General features: G+C 45.0%; 1 protein-coding gene across 1 annotated transcript; it reads left to right on the forward strand.

Annotated features, from left to right (window-relative positions):
- Positions 1–7,570: 7,570 nt before the first annotated feature.
- Positions 7,571–20,949, forward strand: PRPF38B (pre-mRNA processing factor 38B). The gene is made up of 6 exons (XM_053250356.1): positions 7,571–8,501; positions 13,678–13,746; positions 14,978–15,129; positions 15,213–15,273; positions 17,633–17,856; positions 18,876–20,949. The coding sequence occupies exons 1-6, from the start codon at positions 8,166–8,168 to the stop codon at positions 19,729–19,731; spliced, it is 1,698 nt and encodes a 565-aa protein (XP_053106331.1). The 5' UTR covers positions 7,571–8,165; the 3' UTR covers positions 19,732–20,949.
- Positions 20,950–21,199: the final 250 nt, after the last annotated feature.

Consider the following 21,199-nt stretch of genomic DNA (forward strand, 5'->3'; position numbering starts at 1 on the left):
AAAGGGTTCATTTCCCCCCAGTCTCTTGCAATACTAGGTGAATTCTTAAAAAGGACAGCTTCATCATAATGTTTTAACTGTTCCCTCATAGATTCACTCAGCTTACAATTTTCATAAGAAAGTATTTTCTGTTGATGTTTTTTAAAAAAAAAACAAGGTAATGAGCATAGGAAGAAGATAGGTAACTTTGAAGACTGCAAAACTTGTCAGCAAATTTCAACAAGTAAGTTTGTTTTGAAAAATTGATGAGTGAACAAAGGATTATTTTCCCCTTGCAGACATCATATCTATGAGATCCCCTGCATGCTTTTTCCATAGCAAAGTTGTGACTGTGCATTTCTTGTGTGTGTCTCCTCTAGTGAGAAATAATTCTTAAAATTAAACCATTCCAATATGGAAGCCCTCTGTAAACACTGTTATTCTATTAGTCTTGCACTCTGCAGATGTCATTGAGAGGAATATTTATACACATTTCCGTGGATTTAAAAAAGCTATACCTACCATTTTGCATTTTCTTATCTGTGCACTGTTTGACAAAGAAAGGCTGACTTATTAAGCTTTACACAATAAACTAAAATCTTCCACAGGAATAATTTGCTTAATTATGGGAGTCAGTAAGTTCTAAGTCACTACTGCTCTGTTAAATGCTTTAGTAACTCTGTGAGGCTATTCTCACGATCGGCCAAAATTGGGCTAAGGAAGCTTAACCTGATTTTGGCAGAATGTGAGAACCACCGGGCTCGCAGGAGAGCCTGGTTTCTCCAAAGCGGGTAACCTGCTAACTTACTCCTCCCCTTGATCGTGTATTGCAGCAGCACGGCTCCATGGCAACACAAGAGGAGACCCCCACCAGGAGGTTGAAACAAGCCTCCCAGCCCTTAGGGTCTCTCCAGGATGACCCGCACACTTATGGGGCATCCTGGAACTTCCAGGGGCTGCACGGCCCCTGATCCCTGCAACCCCCGCCGGCTCCATGACGGAACTGGCAGTCATGTGGGTGGCCAATTCGGCTGCCCAGGGCTTCAGCCTGGATCATCTGCAGGGAGAGTGGGCCAAGCAGATCTGTTTCCCATATTCATTTTTAGCAATTATAAAAAAGCCATAACTTGTCACATGTTGTACATGGAAGAAAAATTATAATTGAATATGATTACAAAGGAAACAGTAGTGCAGAGATTCTGCCAGTAGGCAGTATTCAACACAAGAAGAATTATTGTTGTATATTATTTATTTATTACATTTCTAGACCACCCCATCCAAATGCTCCGGGTGGTGCACAACAAATTTAAAAAACATAAAAACAAACTGCTTTAAAAATTATTAAAACAATTTTAAAACAATTCAGAGCCAGCTCTCTTAAAGGCGAACAATGAGCCTAAATTACGGAAATCTGCTGGGACTGCATTCTATAGGCCAGGAGCAGCTACAGAGAAGGCCCGTCTCTGAGTTGCCATCAGACGTACCGGTGGTAACTGGAGACAGACCCCTCGAGATGACCTCAACATGCGATGGGGATTATACAGAAGAAAGTGCTCTCTAAGGTAGCCTGGACCCAAGCTGTTCAGGGCTTTAAAGGTAATAACCAGCATATTATATTTTGCCCAGAAACCAGAGGTGTAGCTATAATTGAGCAGATGGGTTTAAAGAACCTGGACCCTGCAATGCCTGAGGGCCACCCAGCTCCACCCCTCCCTATGTTCTTCATTATATCCCTCACTCTGAAGAGCCACCAGTGAGAGGGGTAAACACAGGCCCCCTCTTCCCTAGCTACCCCCCTACCAGAAACATATTGGTAGGGCGCAACTGTTTTAAGACAGGCATAATATGGTCATTCTGAGTTACCCCAGAGACCAGTCTGGCTGCCGCATTTTGAACTAACTGAAGCTTTCAAACTACATACAAAGGCAGTCCCACATAGAGTGCATTGCAATAGTCGAGCCTGGAGGTTACCAGATGATGCACCCTTTTGAGATCATTCGCTTCAAGGAATGGATGCAGCTGTCGAATCAGCCAAAGCTGATGGAAAGCACTCCTGGCCATAGCTCCACCTGAGATACCAGGGTGAAGCCTCGTTCCAAGAGCACTTCCAAGCTACGTATCTGTTCCTTCTGGGGGAGTGTAACCCCATCCAGCACAGGAAGATATAATTCATCCCTCAAATTCTGATCCCCCACAATCAGCACCTCTGTTTTCCTTGAATTTGTTATTTATTCATTCATTCATTCATTCATTTAACATATTTATACCCCTCCCCTCCAGTGCACTACTGCTCGAGCGGCTAACAACAATAAGATAGACACAGATACAATAAAAGTAATAAAATTAACTAAAAAAAAATTAGTGAGATTAAAAACCACAATTATTAGGTTCAAATTAAAACTAAAAATTATAAAAAGCTAAAGAAGCTAAAGAACCCACCAGATATTTAAAAAATTAGTGGAGCAATAATAAGCCTCCTTAAAAAGATGCGTTTTGAGATGTTTTTTTAAAAACACTGAGGGAGGGAGCATGGCGAAGCTCTTCAGGGAGGATGTTCCAAAGCCGAGGGGCCACAACTAAAAAGGCCCTGTCTCTAGTCCACGCCAACCTGATCTCTGTTAGTGGCATGAGCAGATGATGAGCGGAGGGCCCTTGCAGATTCATATGAGTGAATGCAGTCCAACATGTACCCCGGCCCCAAGCCATGTAGGGCTTTACAGGTCAATACTAGCACCTTGAATCTAACCTGGAAGCGGACCAGTAGCCAATGAAGCTGACGCAAGATGAGTGTAATACTTGTGAAGCAACTTGCACCCACGAGCATCCTTGCGGCAGTGTTCTAAACCAGTTGAAGCTTCCGAACAGTCTTCAAGGGCAGCCCCATGTAGGGTGCATTATAGTAGTCCAATCTGAATGTTACCAATGCATGAGTGACTGAGATCAGGTCCGACTTCTCCAAGTAGGGTTGCAGCTGGTGTACCAGCCATATTTGGTAAAAGACACTTCTGCACACCGCCGCCACCTGCGCCTCCAAGGACAGTGTTGGGTCCAGAAGCACCCCCAAGCTGTGGACTTTGCCTTTCAGAGGGAGCGTGACCCCTTCCAAGACCAGATTTACCTCCTTACTCGGATGGTCAGTTCTACCAACCCAGAGCACTTCCGTCTTATCTGGATTGAGTTTCAGCTTGTTTGCCCCCATCCAGTCCAAAACAGCTTCCAAACACCAGTTCAGAGCATCCACTGCCTCCCTGGTAGGCTAGTGCCTGAAACGTTACAGAGACCATTATGAAGGCCTCTGAAACGATTCGGCTCCAGGGACCATTTTGGCGCTTCGGCACTGGCGGGGGCAGTCCTTTAAGGGTGGGGGAGGGTACACTCACCCCTCCCACCGCATTTCCCCCGCCGGCGCGCCGTTATTTTTAAGCCCCTGGGGGCGGCAGCGTTCCTCCCTGCCGCCCCATTGTCGTCATTGGCCGGAAGTAGCGCGCATGCCCGTTGCGTGCGCACGCCTGTCCACCATGCACGTGCATGCAGGTGCACTTGCTACTTCCTGCCACTTCCGGCCAATGACGACAACAGGGAGGCAGGGAGGAACGCTGCCGCCCCAAGGGGCTTAAAAATAACGGAGCGCCAGCGGGGGAAACGCGGCGGGAGGGGTGAGTGCACCCTCCCCCGCCCTTAAAGGACTACCCCCGCCAGTGCCGAAGCAACTTCGTGCACAAGCCTGCTCCCTGGTGTCTGCTGACTTAAAAGATAGGTAGAGCTGGGTGTCATCAGAATATTGATGGTACCGCAGCCCACACCTACGGATGACCTCTCCCAGAAACTTCAGGTAAATGTTAAACAGCATGAGGGACAGAATAGATCCTTTTGGCACCCCATAGGCCAAAGGTCAAGTGGTGAAGCGGGCATCCCCCAGCACCACCTTCTGAGTACGACCTCCTAGGTAGGAACAGAGCCACCGTATAACCGTGCCCCCAAGTCCCAACCCAGAGAGACGTCCCAGAAGGATACCATGGTCGATGGTATCGAAAGCAGCTGAGTGGTCCAGGAGGATCAACAGAGTCGCACTCCCTCTGTCTATCTCCCAGCGTAGGTCATCCACCAGGGCGACTAAGGCAGTTTCAGTCCCATATCCAGGTCGGAAGCCAGACTGCAAAGGATCTAAGTAATCAGGTTCATCCAGAACTGTCTGGAGCTGAGACACCACAACGCTCTCCAACACCTTGCCCAAGAAGGGGAGATTTGAAACTGGTTGAAAGTTATTTAAGTCATCTGGGTCCAATGAGGGCCTTTTAAGGAGGGGCATAACGACTGCCTCCTTCAGGCAAGGGGGGACCACCCCCTGCTCCAAAGAGGCATTCACCACCCCCACCACCCACGTACCCAGTCCCTCCCTACAAGCCTTCAACAACCATGAAGGGCAAGGGTAGAGGACACACGTGGTAGGCCTCAACCTTCCAAGCAGCCTGTCCACCTCCTCAGGCAACACAGTCTGAAAACCATTCAATATAACAAGACCAGACGGTGTGTCAGCAACATTTAGTTCTGGCGCCGCAAAAATCTTGGCATCCAAGTCAGAACAGATATGAGCGATTCTATCTGCAAAATGTAAAGCAAAGTGGTCACAGTGGGCTGCCGAGTGTTCTGTTTGATGGTCTTTGGGGTCCTCACCTAGGAGGCCCCGAACCACTCGATAAAGCTCCACTGGACGACACTGAGCCAACACAATGGTGGTGGAAAAGTAGGATTTCTTCGCTGCCATCACCACCATAGAGTAGGCCCTAATATGGGCTCTAGCCTGTGTTCGGTCACATTCATTCCAAGTTTTCCTCCAACGACGCTCAAGCCGTCTACCAGCCTGCTTCATTGCCAGCAACTCACCTGTATCAGGGAGTCGCTTGGGCTTAGCAGGTCGGGAGAGGGCGCCTAGGCATGCCCGTGTTATCCATCATCCAGCCCATCATCGAACCAGCAGAACTGCCCCCACCTTCGACATGCACACGTGCACCGGGCACTTCTGGTCCGCAATGCACTGGGGTGTCAAGGAGGTACGCTGCCGCCCCACGAGACCGATTTTGCACACAGCACCAGTGGGGAAAACGCAGCGGGGTGGTGGTGTAAGAGCATCCTCCCCAGTCCTTAAATCCATCCCCCCCCACACACCTTCAAACTGACAGTTGCTGGTTCAATGCACATCCCTATTGTCCAGTTAACTGTCCAGTCAAGGTGGAATCATCAGGCAGGGCTCCAAAATGTACAGGTTACAGTAGGTACTTTGTGTCCATCTATTTAAAAATGTATCAAAGATGGCATTAATTAGGGGTGTGTGAGCAGGCTCGATCCAAACCATAGTTTGAATCTAACCAGCCCAGTTCGGCCAGTCCGAGTTAGAACCAGACTGGTTCTAAGAATCGGTTCGTGGGCCAGTTCAGGTATGCTTGTACAGGGGAATCCTTGAAGGTTTCCCTTTACAAGTAAATGGGGTATCCATAATCCTCCCTAAATGCGCCAGGGTGGTGGTGGTGAGAGAAAGGGGTGTCCGTACCTTTAGGGGAGGCCACGACATAGGCGGCATGGAGGCAATGGAGACATTGGAGGTCATAGGGTAGCGGCGGAGGTTCTACCAAGCCCCCCAGGCCAGCTGCAGCCCAGTTTGGGTCTCCATGCATACATGGAAGTCATTTGCATCACCATGTGATTTACGTCACCAGACAAATTGTGTGGTGATGCAAAAGGAACGACCCATAGTTGGCCCAGGCTGTCATTCAGGAGGCAGGCAAGGTGCTTGAAGAAGCCCCTGCTATCTACACTGCCGCCCCCTGCCCAGCACCAATGTCTGCGCCACCTATGCCACTGCCTCAGCTAAAGGTACAGAGGCCCCTTTCTCTCACCACCACCCCGGCGGGCTTTAGGGAAGATTAGGGGATGCCCCCTTTACTTGTAAAAGAGGAATCCTCAAGGATCCCTTTAAAAGTGTACTTGAACCAACCTGCAAACTGGTCCAGTCTGATGTTCGAACCGGAACCGATTTGGCTGAACCCAGAACCAGACTGGGTCAGTTTGAATCCAATCCGGATTCAAACCGCACTGGCCAAACCAGTTCTGTGCACATCCCTGGCATTAATCACATGGTTCCTAGGCTATCTCCAGCTTGTAGCAGCTCCAGACAGAACATACAGCCGAGACCAGGAGAAAATGAGCACACATACAGAGCACCTCTTTCAGCCCACCTGCTCTTATAACTTACCCTTCACCACTGGGCAGAGAGTGTCCTTTCCACTTACCCCTGATCTTTAACCAATCATTATCTTTCAGGAGGAGTCTGCCAGAGGGAATGGCTTTTAGATCTAGGACAGGCTTTCCCATTTTCCATGCTAACAGACAGCAGGAATTATTGATTCCTATTAGTACTTATAATAATTATAATTATATTATGAGTAATATATTATTATTACTTCTGTGTCAGCCTGACCAGGAAATGAAAAATCCCTTTAGAGCAAGTAAAAGACACGTAAGGAGAGACAGATGCTTAAAAGCACAAAAATAGCAAGTCTAGTAGAGATGAGGTGGGGATTTTCCCCACAGCTGAGCTTCACTCTTCAGTCATGGGCACAATCCTTGAACTTTCTCTAATCCTTGCTCTAAGCTGGAAAGAAAGGACTAAAAGAATTAGAAACAAGAAGTTGTGGTAAGAACTAATCTGCCTACTTTCTTTTCACGATAATCTTAAATTGGTAATCACTATCTTCACAAGTTAGCCCACTTTTGCCTCAAACGTTTACGCATCCACAATCTTGAACTGGGGTGGATGACAGCATCACAAACTATGCCACTGAGATGTCCCTACACCACTGAGATGCCCCTATGTGTTCCTACAACTGTACCAAATTTGGTCCAAATCAGTTAGGCAGTTCACAGGTCAGCCCGCTTGCAGCTCAAATGGTCATGGATCCACCATCTTGGGGTGGATGACATCATCACCAAGTACACAGCTGGAATGTCCCTAAGTGTCACTACAACTGTAATAAATTTGGTCCCTAGGGGTCCAGGCACTGTGAAGTTGATGGGGGGACGGGGACGGGGACAGGCACAGACACACAAAGAGCTGGCCTGGTTGAGCTCATAAGCTTACTTTGCTTAAGGAAAGTAGGCTAAAAATTGTGAGGGAGTGGGTCTATCAGTAGACAGACCGAACCTTCATATTCAGACTAGAGGCAGTATACATCTGAATGCTGGGAACAAACTACAGGACAGTCATAAGCGTCATCAGTCCTGCCTGTAAAAATCAGCAGCATCTGGCTTCCCAACCCTTCCCCAATTTATCTTTCAAAAATTAATTTCCCCCTACATTCCCCTACTTGTCTCAGTATGAGGAGGCTAGCGATAGACTTTATCACGCGATTTATTGTGCCATAAACTTCTGTGGATTGTTAATTATTCAACTGATGACATTCCACCATTACCCCAAAGAACTCGGGATAGCATACATAGTTGTTCAATCTCATTTGACTGTCTCAAGAACTGAATGCAGCCACTTGGACTCAGACAGGATTGACCCCAGGTTGCTCCGTGAGCTTAATGACTGCGTGGGATTGGAACAGGAGCCACCCGCACACACCGCGATGGCCCAGGAGTCTATGCCACATGGCATCCATTAATCTTGGTTAAGGTGCAACGGGATCGCGTCTTTCGAGACAGGAAATGAGGCGCTTTTGGAAAGGGCAAAGCGAAGGCTGCCGCCTGGGCGGTATTTCCTTTTCCTAAGGAGCAGGTTCCCTTCCTCCGCTGCTTGATAACAAAAGCGTCCCGCGCGGGCCAAGGGGCGTCCCCCTCGATCGGCGGCGTGTGCGCGGGGGGCCCGCTGGGCATGGAGGAACGGGCTCTCTCCTTCTCCTCAGCTCGCCCACGGGCATCCTCCTCCAGCCTCGCCTCCGCAAAGGGGGCGGCTCTCCCTCCGGACCTTTAGCCTCGGCGACGCGCAGCGCAGCCTCCACCGAAGGCCCCGCACGCTGCGATTGGTGGCCTCAGTGGCGGAAGGCCTTTCCGTCATTTCCGTGCAGGCCGCCATCTTGTCGGCGGTTGGCGGAGCTCGGCTGGGCGCAACCTGGAGCGCCTCTCCCCGCCTTGTTCCCGGCCTGCTGCTTGCCCGCTCCTTCGGCGCAAGCGAACCAGTCTCCGCCGCCATGGCCAACAACTGCCCCGTCGTGGGCGCCGGGAACTGCCACCACCACCAGCAGCCGCCGCCACAACAGCAGTCGCCGCAGCAGCAGCACCACCCCGGGGCTCAGCCGCAGGCGCCGCAGGCCGGAGCCGTCCTGTCGCCCCCGCTGCCGCTGAGCGCGGGTCCCAAGCCGGCGGCCTCGGGCAAGCAGGGCAATGTCCTGCCCCTCTGGGGGAACGAGAAGACCATGAACCTGAACCCCATGATCCTCACCAACATCCTCTCCTCCCCGTACTTCAAGGTGCAACTCTACGAGCTCAAGACCTACCACGAGGTGGTCGACGAGATCTACTTCAAGGTGGGCAGGCGGCGAGGGAGCGGGTTGGGGGGAGGAATAAGAAGCGGCCCGCGGGGCTTTGCCTCTCGGTAGGACAGGATGAAATCCCGGGGACTCGTGGCCCACCCGCCTTAATTTCTCCCACCCTCACCCCACGTCCAATCGGGGTCATATCCGGCCTGTGGGCCGACGGCACGGGCCGACTCTCCCCTTCCAATATAGAAGCCTGGGGAAGTAGGTGCTACACCAGCACATCCAGAGACACATACCTCTTAAACGTAAAATACTCCGCTCTTCTTTCGATCGCGAAACCCACAGGCCCTACTAGGCCTTAACTGAATTTCTCTCCATGCTGGCCAGCGAGACCGGTGTGGTGGTACGAAGTGGCTGCTTTTCTATGCGAGGGATCTTAAAAGTTTTACGCTTGACTCCAAACCCAATTTCATTGTGTGAGAACTTTTCCGTTCTCGTCTATTTGCCGGGCTTAGCAGGTGGGGTCCACGAGGCACATTTTATGACACGTGTTTCACTGGGAAGACTGTCCAGCTGAGTTGATCAAAAACCATATGGAATAATTTTTCAGAAGGATGCACACCTACTTGATATTTCGTTGTGTAATTATACAAGATAAATACATTAATTACCAGTATGACACCTATACATCACACTTCTTATAACTACGCAATGGAACAGGCTTGTGCTTATCTTTATTACTGCTCATGGTTTAAACATTCAGACTTTCAAGATAATTCTATCTCAGTTAAAACAGAGGTGCAAATATCCTGATCCTGTGAGTTGAGGCATTGTAGTTTGGCACATGTGACTGGCCTTTGATCATTTTTAGGATGGCCAACTGGCATGCCCTCTGTTATGAAGCAAATTGAAATTCTGCAACCTAGGAGATGATCGAGAGCCCGTTACAGGGTTGTTGTGAGGATAAGAACAACCATGTACACTGCTCTGGGCTCCTTCAAAGAAGAGCAGGATATAAATGTTTTTTAAAAATTAAAAATATATTCTAACCAGTTCTGACTTTGAACACTTCAAAGTAATTTTCTTTATACTAGCCTGCCCGCACAGAGCATCTGTGCGCTATCTGGGGCTGGCTGTTCCCCCCCTCCCTCCTGCCCCACTCTCTTGCCCCCTCCCTCCTGCCCCACTCTCCACTCTCTCTTTCCCACTCACCCCCTTTGTAGTCTCTCTGCTGCTTCCCCGCCGCTTTCTTGTCTCACCAGCCTGGCATGCTGCCTCCTGCCCCCAGCGGCCAGGCCGGGCTTCGCCACCACTGCCGCCGCTGCCTCCCCTTTGCCTGGTACTGCCAGGACGGCCGTCCCGCCACCACCTCCCACGGGCAGGCTGGGATTTGCCACTTCCGCCGCCCCCTTACCAGGGACGGCTGCCCTGCTGCTGCCTCCTGTGGACAGGTCAGGCTTTGCTGCTGCAGCTGCCGCCACCACCTCCCCCCACTTACCTGGGACGGCCTGGCCTGGCCAGGTTGTCCCGGCAGCCGCCATTTTTTCTTTGCCCCAACTCTCGCCCAATGCGGAACACTCAGGAGAGTTCCGCCACCAAATCCAGGAGGACACACACTGGCTAAGAGAATTAATATAATAGGTTAGAACAATTGGGTATGAGCCTGAAGAATGGAACTAACATATTGGCTTTTATCCAAAGAGCTTCTTCCATTCACAAAAGAAGGGGCAGTTTTTTTCCTTTTTCTCCTTCTCCATTCAGCATCCCCATCTGCTCTTGAGAGCCTCCACCCAATTCTCAGAGGGAAGGTGAAATAGGCAAAAATTGCACCCTAGTGTAAAGGAAACTTCTGCAAATTGATGAAGTTTTTAGAAAAGAACACACTGAAGATGGCTTACCAGTTGGATATGTTGAACTCACCTCTAATCTTACAAAGCCTTGACTCCATTTTCAAATAGCATTGGTGTGGAATCCAAGTGAATTCATTTTCATTACTTGAAAATAAGTTTTACCTTATTTCTTCAACCATCAAATACCATTTCAGTTCATTTGTTAGCTTTTTCCACCTGCTGATTGCTCAGTGGTCAAGATGTGTCATTATTTTTACAGCTGATTAAAACAAACATGTTAGTATGATCCATTTTTGGCTGGCAATTGTTTTTAACTTTAAGGCTTGCATGGTATAATTTGAAGTTGATCCACTTCCCCAAATGCTGCCTTAACCTGATTGTTTTCTTCAGATAAGGTATGTTAAGTTCCTGCTTTGATTAAAACATGATTTGGAGAAGTCCATCAAATAACTTATTTTTGTGAGGAAAAAATGTTTTTATTCATGCATGTAGAAAATATGCCTTTTGACTTTTACAGCAAGCCTCAACAAATATTCTTCAGCTCTAGGGACCAGCCCAAAAATTTAGAAGCCAGGCTGCTTTCTGGTCCATGGAGGGTGGAGGACTCACCCCAAGTAATGCTCTCTCTGCTTTGCATGCTCACTCCTCCCTCACGTTATGGATGGATGCAACCAGGAGGAGGGAGCAGGCAAGCGAGTAGGGATGTGCATCGAACCGGTGGGGGCCGGTTCAAAGGTGGAGGAGATAACTTTAAGGGTGAGGGAGGGTGCACTTACCCCCACCATGTTTCCCCTGCTGGTGCTCACTTAAAAACTGGTCTGGTGGGCCGCTCTGTCCTCTCCTCAGACCAGAAGTAGCATGTGCGTGCTTGCGCACGCACATGCTGCTTCCGGTCCAAGGAGAGGACGGGGCAGCAGGGAGGTATGGTGTCGCCCTGCTGAACCGGTTTTTAAGTGAGCGCCAGCGAGGGAAACCCGGGTGTGTGTGTGTGGTAAGTGCACCCTCCTCCGCCCTTAAAGTTACACACACACACACACACGTTCGAACTGCCCAGCATTTGAACCTGTTCGGAGGCCCATAAAAGGGCCTCCGAACAGGTTTGTGCACATCCCTAAAAGTGAAAGATTGCTCCCTCCTTTTTCCGGTTGCAGGAGGACAGGGGGCAACCTGCCCTGCTTTGCTTGCTCCCTTATCCTCCTGGTTGGATGTGTCCATCATGTGGCTCAGGTACCACACTTAAGTTTCCTGATACCATAGCCAGCTGGTGCCTGGAACTGTCAAAGCCTACTTTAGAAGATTTATGTGTGATGTGCAGTGCAATCATGTTTTCTTAGAAGAAAGTGTCACTGATTACATTAGGACTTATTCCCATGTAAATATGTATGGAATTGTAGAGTTGTTTGGTTCAAGCATACAGCAAACCATGGTTTGGCCATCTTGTCTCCAGGCCTGATTTCCCCCTCCTCGTGCTCTCTCATTTGCTCCCTGACTTCCTGGTTTGATCAAAACCATGGTTTCCAGCTTTAATATGCAAACCAACTATGATGTGTTCAAATTATTGTTTGTGAGTTTGGATACTCTGTGCCCCTGACTTCTCAGTTTAGTTTGGAAAAGAATTGGAGTGCACAAGGGGAAGAGGGAACCCACAAGCCTGCAGCACATTCCCAGTCTTTCAAATCCTGTTTTGGAAGATCAGGAATCTGAACCTCCTCTTAGTCTTTTTGCTTAAGTGACAAAACCTATAAAAAGACAGCTAAGCATATGGGATGTGTTTTATCTTTGAAATGCATCTGTAAACCATTCATTGAAAATTCCAGCAAATAATTTGAGAAGGAAAGCAATACACCTTACCTGCAGTGTTCCCTCTAACAGGGATTCCCAGATGTTGTTGACTACAACTCCCAGAATCCCCGGGCAAAGGGAACTGCAGTGGGGATGCTGGCAGTTGTAGTGAACAACATCTGGGAATCCCTGTTAGAGGGCACAGCGCTCACCTGCCATGATTATTTAGCCGACTGGGATTCATCCGCAGTACTTGGGGCTTTGACTATTTGCCATTCCACCATGAGCTGTCACAAACACCAAAGTCTTACTTGGAGCTTCAGGAAAGCTCCTCACAAGCCAGTATCTGCTCCTTCATTAAGATTTTTTATTTCAATTGAACAGGGGAGCTGCATTAAATCAAAATCTTCCATTTTGTAACTTGGACATCTCCTAAAAAAGAGTTACTGGTGGTTGCTTATAATAATTAAGCAACTAAATGGAGCCTTTCTCAAAGAGAAATAACATTTTTTGTTCGTGAATTCCACATGCGTTTTGCATTGTATTTCTCTGTCTGGTTAAAACAAGGGCAGCAATTGTATGCATTCTGAGACACAAACAAGAACACTACCAAGCAAGATGGTTGACTTGAAGAATAAAGATGCCCCTTCTCACACTACATTGTGCTGTCAAGTCGGTGTCAACTCCTAGTGATCACATTGGATGTGATTTTCTTGGTACAATACAGGAGTGCTTTACTAGTGCTTCCTCCCGCACAGTATGAGATGATGCCTTTCAGCACCTCCCTATATCGCTGCTGCCCAATATAGGTGACTACAAATGTATTTACTAGGCACAGTCTGGGAAGCACACCGGCGGGGATTTGAACTAGCAGCCTCCTTCACTCTAGGCAAGCTGCTTCCCCACTGTGCCGCCCCAGCTGACACTAAAATCAGCAACCCTCCCCCAGCAATTGATACTTCAGGACATTCTGCTTCTGACCCTTGAGGCAGCAGTTAGCTATCCTCCATGAATTTGTCTAGTCTCCTTTAAAGCAGGCCTTGACAAATTTTCTTTGACTCTAGGGGCAAGCCCAAGAGTTTGGGAGCGAAACAATGGACACTTGACAAAATTACTGGACTTAATGACAGATACTGTGGAGGGTAAATGGGATTCTCTTTAACCCCGTTACAGGTAACATACTTAGAACAGAATCAGGGTTGCCAGGGGCAAATAAAAGTTTTATTAAATAACTCTACCTTTGAATATCCTAGTGTGCGTGCTGTGGATAAATTTCTAGGTGTTATGACTCCCTGGTGCCTGGGATTCGTCAAACTCTGTTTTAAGGCCGTATAAACCAGTGCCCATCACATCTTGTGGCAGTAAATTCTGTAAGTTAGTAGATTCCCTGTTTTGTCATCAATGCCCTTGATTAAGATTACAGTACCATTTTTCATTTCCATGGGTAGCACAACTGCTTTTTAAATTAAAATGTACATTGTATGACGCTGCTTCATTCAGATGAATATAGTTCTTCATTCAAATAGATTCAGAAGAAGCAACTAAATTGAAACCTAAATGCTGGGTTTGCTTACTTGCTTTTCTGTTTGCAGGTTACACATGTTGAGCCTTGGGAGAAAGGGAGCAGAAAAACAGCAGGCCAGACAGGGATGTGCGGAGGGGTAAGTAGAAGTACGTGCCTTCTGAATTTTTGGAGTTCTATATAAACATTTGCCAAGTGCAACAGTGAACATGTGAAACATCTGAGGTTTAGTCCATTTATCAGACCACTAACACCTTAGCTGATTAATGGGTGCGGGCATATTTTTATTATAGTGGGAAGAGGGAGGTGATTGATAATATTTATTACATTACTTTTATTAAATGCTTAAGAAAATATTGAAGATAATCTTTTTAATATTGAATGGGAGCTTTTATTTATTAAATTGTAAGTTCTTATACCTCAAAAAGGCACAGTAATAAACAGGCTGTTAAAGTGTATATGATTTAGGGATGTGCACAGAAAATCTTCGGCACGGTGGGGGTACAGCTTTAAGGGCGGGGAGAGTGTACTCACACCCCCACTGCGTTTCCCCCGCCAGCTCTCCAAATTTAAAGCCCCTCGGGGCGGCAGCGTTCCTCCCTGCCGCCCCGTTCCCCCCATTGGCCGGAAGTCGCGAGCACGCATGCGCCACTTCTGGCCTACGGGGGGAACGGGGCGGCAGGGAGGAACGCTGCCGCCCCGAGGGGCTTTAAATTTGGAGAGCGCCAGCGGGGGAAACGCGGGGGGGGGTGAGTACACTCTCCCCCGCCCTTAAAGCTCTACCCCCGCCGGCGCCGAAACAGCCCCTACACCCGAAACGTTTCGGAGGCCTTTACAATGGCCTCCGAAACGTTTCGGGCACAAGCCTAATATGATTAATGAATAATAATCAGTAGACAGCCCTAGAAAAATCTGTTAGATTTGTTTCCATGTAAGACTTGTGTGCTTTAAATGATAGTACCCAAATTTGACTGGAGCCATATGTGTGTGAAAGTCTTTATCCCTTGTAGTGAGAGGAACCATATTCAGAAACAGGTGCTCTTTGTGTCCTATACATGTGCACACATGCACAACCTCAATTGAACTGTTGGCAACCGTGCTGCTACTCCTTCAGACGACGGGAAGACTAAATTCAGTCTCCTTTTCACACCCTCTGATTGCAGACCCAATTTCTATATGGGGCTTTTCAGATGCTGAAAATACTAGCACAGCCACCCACTGCTAAATTACATGTAACTGGATCAATTCCTCTTTCTAAAGTTTTGAGCCTGCATATGCAAGAAAAGATGTACAAAAGCAAAGTTAAAAATGAGTCAATATTATTCTCAGGTATTAAATTAATTGCATTTCTTTTCCTCCTATTTCTAAAGGTACGTGGTGTTGGTACTGGAGGTATAGTGTCTACAGCCTTTTGCCTGCTGTACAAGTTATTTACCCTGAAGCTTACCCGTAAGCAAGTGATGGGACTAATAACTCATACAGACTCCCCATATATTAGGGCCCTTGGATTCATGTATATTAGGTAAGTAGCAATGTATTTAACTGCCAACTAATTTTGTGCTCTGAAACTGTTATTAAATTTACCCAGTTTCTTTGTACTTTAAGGTACACACAGCCTCCAACAGATTTATGGGACTGGTTTGAATCCTTTCTTGATGATGAGGAGGTATGTCAACAAGGGTAATAATTTATTTTCTTTTTTTCTTTTTCTTGCCAAAATCTACTAAAACTGTGAGGTAAATTGTTGTAGTTTTGAGAAGGTGGGATTAAGAAACACTTTTCTTAAAAACAGGTTACATTCACTCCCAACATATTAGCAGCCTAAGTGCTTTGGTAAAAAGGAATGTGTCCTCAGATGATGCCTACATCTTGAAGAAATATCATTCCTGCTTTTTGACAATAAAGTATGAAACCAGCAGAATCAGGTAGAAGTGTATTTTTAAGTGCAAGTAAATTGTAAGTATTTTAAAGAAGGGAAAGTGATTGGGGTAGTTAGCAACCAAGAGAATATAAAGCCTTTGATTGCAATGTGACCCACATCTTTTGCACTCCCAGTGGAGTTGCTATTCAAAATTTTCTGTTGGAGGAATCGCCTACTGAACTTGGTTTTCAGCCTCCTAGCTTTTCAAAAGTAGTTTGGGGGTGCACATGAGATTTGCTGAAAGAGTAACTTTCTCCACCAGCACACATGCACTATTTTTAAGTTGAATTGTCTTCTTGGAAGCATTCATACCAAATGTCAAACTGCTTTCTTAGATTACACTCTGTATTTTGATTGTGTTTTTTCATTTTAGAAGTACTGAATCCTTGTTCTTGAAGCAACTATTGTAGCTTCATAGTAATAAGTTGCAATGCCTTTTACTAGCTGCTGTCACACGAAACATTTAGATACTGTAAAAAGTTGGGGAGTGCATTATGGAATCAGGTCACACAGTCATTTAATCTCTGTCTTAAAGTATTTGACCCTTTTTTCAGGTTAGATGGAGTCTGTATGCCTGCATTTTTTGTTCTAATGAATGATATATTAGCATACATTTTGTCTCTCCATATGGCAATAAGAACGACATTCTTGGCTGCTTTCCACAAGCTGGTTCATAATAATAATAATAATATTTTTAAAAACTTTGTTAGCCGCCCTGTAACAATTTGTTCTTTGGGCGGAGAACAAAAGTGGTTCATGACCACTTTTGTCCTGTGTCATCCATATAACTAATTAAATATTTAGTAAGACAAATTCATAAGGGGCTTAGACAAATTCATGGAGGACAGGTCTATCAGTGGCTACTAGTCAGATGGCTATAGTCCACTTCCAGCCTCAGAGGCAAGATGCCTCTAAATATCAGTTTCAGGGGACAACAGCAAGAGAGAGGGCATGCCCTCGCCTTTTGCCTCTTGCCTGTGGACTTCTCAGAGGCATCTGGTGAGCTACTGTGTAAAATAGGATGCTGGACTAGCTAGGCCTTGGGCCTGATCCAGCAGGGCTGTTCTTATGTTCTTAAGACATGGATATCACTTCCACATGTTATAGTTCCACCCTGTCCCCCAGTTTGCCACTACTGGAAGATGTGGAGTTAGTGCCTGTTGTACGTATCCAACTAAATGTCATTAATGCTTTGACTACTTCATTGATACTTTTTTTTTTTGTATGTACCTTTCAGGTATTATATTTAAGCTAATGTGGTGTTTTTTTCTTTAGATCTCTGTGCAACGGTTTTATTTGGAAATACTGTATATCTGAACACTTAAATGTGTGTGAGTGCAAGCAGTTTTACATTTAGATTTTCTCTTCCTGTTTTAGATAACAAATCTCACTTTCCTTGTGTGCTTGCACTATAGGTTTGGGCCTGACAATAGCTGACTAACATGTCCTGAGCTGTGAGAGGGCATAGCAAGAAGGCCTTCATGCGGTAATGACCCTTTTCCGAGACAATGGTCATCATGGATTATGCGTTTCCAATTATTTGTTCCTTTATTTATTTTTTTGCATAACTCTAAATTAGAAACCTCACTGCTTCATGGCAGTTGGTTTGCTATTGCTTCCAATTTAGGTAGGGTCCATTTTATACTACAGCTTTTTCTAATCATTTTTAGATAGGAAATGAAGTAGTCCTAAATATGGTTAGTCCACAGTGTTGAGTTGACCAATCTTTTAAAAATGAGATATTAATTTAGAACAAATTATATTCTATATTGTGGCAAAGATACAAGACGGTAACATACAAATCAACTGTGTAAGGGGATTTCACACTAATATATTGAGAAAATGGACCCTTTACTATCTGACTACAGGGTGGATATGCACCTGTATGAATATGTATTAGACCAAACTCCCAGCCTGTAACATAAATGACCAATTGAACAATACAGGAGTTGAAGTCCTGAGGCAACTTATTTACCAACAAAAAAACAGCTAAGCCATCATATTTGAAAGATGGCGATCAGTATATTAGCTTTTGTTTTAGAGCAAATTTTAGATGGCTTCTCACAATTGGAATATGTGTTCTGTTTTGTGTTTGTTTTTGAAGGACCTTGATGTGAAAGCAGGTGGTGGCTGCGTCATGACCATTGGAGAGATGCTGCGCTCCTTTCTTACTAAGCTTGAATGGTTTTCTACGTTATTTCCAAGAATTCCAGTACCGGTCCAGAAGAACATTGATCAACAAATTAAAGCCAGACCCAGAAAAATCAAGAAGGATGGCAAAGAGGGAGTAGAAGAAGTAGACAGACATGCAGAGCGTAGACGTTCAAGGTTATAAATTAACTTTACAAAATAGTTGCTTAATTTAAATTTTCTGCTATTCATTCAGCTAATCAAAATAATGTATGTAACTATTTTCCTCTGGCAACATGGTTTTTCAAAATGAATATCAGCACTTACATAGTACTTTGGAGTGTTCCAAGCACTTCATGTATATTATCTTAATAATCCTTAGAATAGCTCTGTAAAGGTGGGTAGTATTCCTGTGGAGCAGGTGGGCTGAAAGAGAATGGCTTGTTTAGTTCATCTAGTATGTTCATAGCAGGAGTGAGACTTAACTGGAACTTGCTGGTGCACACTCTTAAGCTTTATCAGGAATAGGTTGACTTCAGTCCTGGATGGTCTATTTTTGTTTTACTGGGATCTCCATTGTACATTATTGTGTTAATTTTATACAGCAAGAGGGCAGCAACCTTTTCGGTTGCTGCCCCACTTCTCTGGAACTCCCTTCCCCTTCAGATTCGTTTAGCTCCTTCCTTATTGATTTTTAAATCTCTATTGAAGACTTTTCTTTTTTGCCAGGCTCTTGCCCTGTAGTTTACCGATTTGGTTTTTTCATTTTTGTTAGTAACTTTAGCTCTTAATTTAGAATGTAATTTTAATGCTGTCTTGCTTTGCATGTTTTTGTACACCGCCCAGAGTCTTCAGAGTGGGTGGTATATTAAATGTTTCAAATAAATAAATAAATACTCAAGAACACTTGACAACTAAGGCATAACTAATTTGTGTTAAGTGATCTTTAGTATACACTTTTTTTGCTTAAGTGCTTTGTTGGATCAGACCAAGGCTCACTTATTCCAACATCTTTTGTAAGAATCCCAGCAATCAGTGGATGCTAGGTGGTCTATCAGTAGACCATGATCTACCAAATCTAAGATATATTAGAGTACTTTTTGAAAGTGCGGCAGATACAAGTAACATGGAATGGTAAAATAAGGCAATTACAGAAGTTTTTTTGCTGAACCCCTTGTTGGAAGCACTTAATTTCTTAAGCATTTCTTTTCATGTAGGTCTCCAAGGAGGTCCTTGAGTCCCAGGAGATCACCCAGAAGATCAAGGAGCAGAAGTCGTCATCGGGAAGGTCGTGGATCATCTAGTTTTGATAGAGAACTGGAGAGGGAGAGGGAACGACAAAGACTAGAACGTGAAGCTAAGGAGAGAGAGAGGGAGAGGAGAAGATCCCGGAGTACTGATCGAGTATTGGAAAGAAGGCGAAGTAGAAGCCGGGAGAGGCACAGAAGTCGAAGTCGTGATCGCAAAGGAGACAGAAAAGACAGAGAGAGGGAAAGGGAGAAAGAAAATGAACGAAATAGGAGGAAGGAGCGTGAGTATGACAAAGAGAAAGGTAATGAAAGAGAGCGCTCTAGGGAGAGAGATCGTTCTAGAGAAAAATCAAAAGAAAGGAAGAATAAAAGTGAAATAGATGAGAGGAGGCACAAAGATGAAAAAGATGAAAGGAAGCATAGAGATGAGAAAAGAGATTCCAAGAAAGAGCGGAGGCATAGCAGGAGTCGAAGTAGGGATCGGAAGCATAGGAGTAGAAGTGTGAGTAGGAATGCTGGCAAGCACAGTAGAAGTAGAAGCAAAGAAAAGTCAAGTAAACACAAAGGTGAAAGTAAAGAGAAATCAAATAAGCGGAGTAGGAGCAGAAGCAGAGGAAGAAATGATAGTGCTGAAAAGTCTCGAAAACGAGACCTTAGTCCCAGCAAAGAGCGATCACGAAAACGTAGTAAAAGCAAAGAACGTTCCCATAAACATGACCACAGTGATAAGGACCACTCAGACAAACATGATCGTCGGAGGAGCCAAAGTACAGAACGAGAGAATCAAGAGAAACAATCTAAAAACAAAGATGAGACTGTATGAATGTGCAGAAGTGGATCACATTGAATCCTATAAATGTTTGAAATTTTGCTTATTTTTTCTTAAAAGTTGAGATTGTGCAGTAGTTGATGAGCACTCTTCTTCAACCTCCCTCTAGGCTGCAGATTGTCATTTCCTATTTTGAGTAGGGAAGTGCCTTTGTAATCCTGTTAAATGCGTTGACTATTCCAGCCCATTTGTTTAGTTATTCATGATGCAAATCTGTTCGTGTATTTTTTTTATTGTTCAAATGTACAATCTGTACATAAGTCCTGAAACTGTTCTAATCCCTTTGGCATGGTTTGCCATGTTGGTTAAATTTGTATACGGCAATAAAACTGCCACTAATTCTACTTTGTTTTATAGATGTGGAATTATGGTTTCTACCTTTTGAATTAGCATGGCTGTGCTTTGCATAATAGTATGGCAGAAGCTTTTAAGGATGGGTCTTGAACGTGTATTATATCAAAAATATTTATGTCCATTCAACATCCATGAAGGTTGCAGTTTTAGAACTCTTGTGTCCATTTGTACCTCGTCTTGAGAAAACATTTAAAATATGTTTTATTTGTGAGACTCAAGAAAGCATTACATTTAGAGTAGGCTATTCAAGGAGGTAGCAGTTTTCAAGGCAGGGATGTAGGTTTTGCTGAAGTTTATGTAGTAGTCAATGCTACCTCACAGGGACACTGTTAAAATTGATAAGCCTATGTACCATAATCCACATAGACCTTCTGGCTAGCTTTTATTGTTCATGTAAAGATTCTTTGAATACAATATCTGTAGGATTTTTTTGTTAAAAGAAATTGATACCACCACCCTCATTCATGAAGCAACCCCTATGGAAACAAAGGTGAATGAAATTAAAGGAGGGAGGCAGGAAAGTGAAATAAGGTCAAGCAGCAAACTTCAGTTTCAAGCTTCCAAATAATTTTTTTAATAAAGGAAAGACTCATTTAAAGTAAAGTATCTTCATAGTGTTCTTTTTTTATGCATTTTTTAAAAACAAAGATTTGTGATCATTGCTTGAGCGGAAGAATTTCTCTCCAGCAACGGGAACAGTAGCTAAACTTTTGGGACACTGATTACTTGTGAGATAATGTCCAAATGCAGTATTGAAAGAGAAATCATATCACAACAGTGCATTTCTGTTTGGTAGATGTGTTCTAGTGACCTGTATAAGAAATATAAAATCTCTGGAATAAAGACTGGATTAATTTATTTGTGGCTTTCCCCAATTGTTCATTACCAGCTACAAAGTAATTTTGGGCTTCTCTGACTTGTAAGCATTAGAAACACAAATTCAACACCTAAAGAATAGACTTCCTAGCATGTGAATGGAATAGTGGCAGAAATATTTGACAGGCCAATTTCCTAAGTCACTTAAGGGTTTTACGAATGAGGTACAGATTTTAAAAACTGTATTTTCACACTTTGCCCTTTCAATTCATTAGTGGTTATCAAACTCTTT

This window comes from Hemicordylus capensis, chromosome 4, assembly GCF_027244095.1.
Source record: "Hemicordylus capensis ecotype Gifberg chromosome 4, rHemCap1.1.pri, whole genome shotgun sequence".
NCBI lineage: Eukaryota > Metazoa > Chordata > Lepidosauria > Squamata > Cordylidae > Hemicordylus > Hemicordylus capensis.

What these genes read in the sequence shown, in the direction of transcription:
- PRPF38B (XM_053250356.1), top strand. Translation starts at nt 8,166, where the DNA reads ATGGCCAACAACTGCCCCGTCGTGGGCGCCGGGAACTGCCACCACCAC. An exon ending in CTTGGATTCATGTATATTAG is followed by an intron (nt 15,130 to 15,212) that starts GTAAGTAGCAAT and finishes TTGTACTTTAAG; the next exon opens with GTACACACAGCCTCCAACAG. An exon ending in CCTTTCTTGATGATGAGGAG is followed by an intron (nt 15,274 to 17,632) that starts GTATGTCAACAA and finishes TTGTTTTTGAAG; the next exon opens with GACCTTGATGTGAAAGCAGG.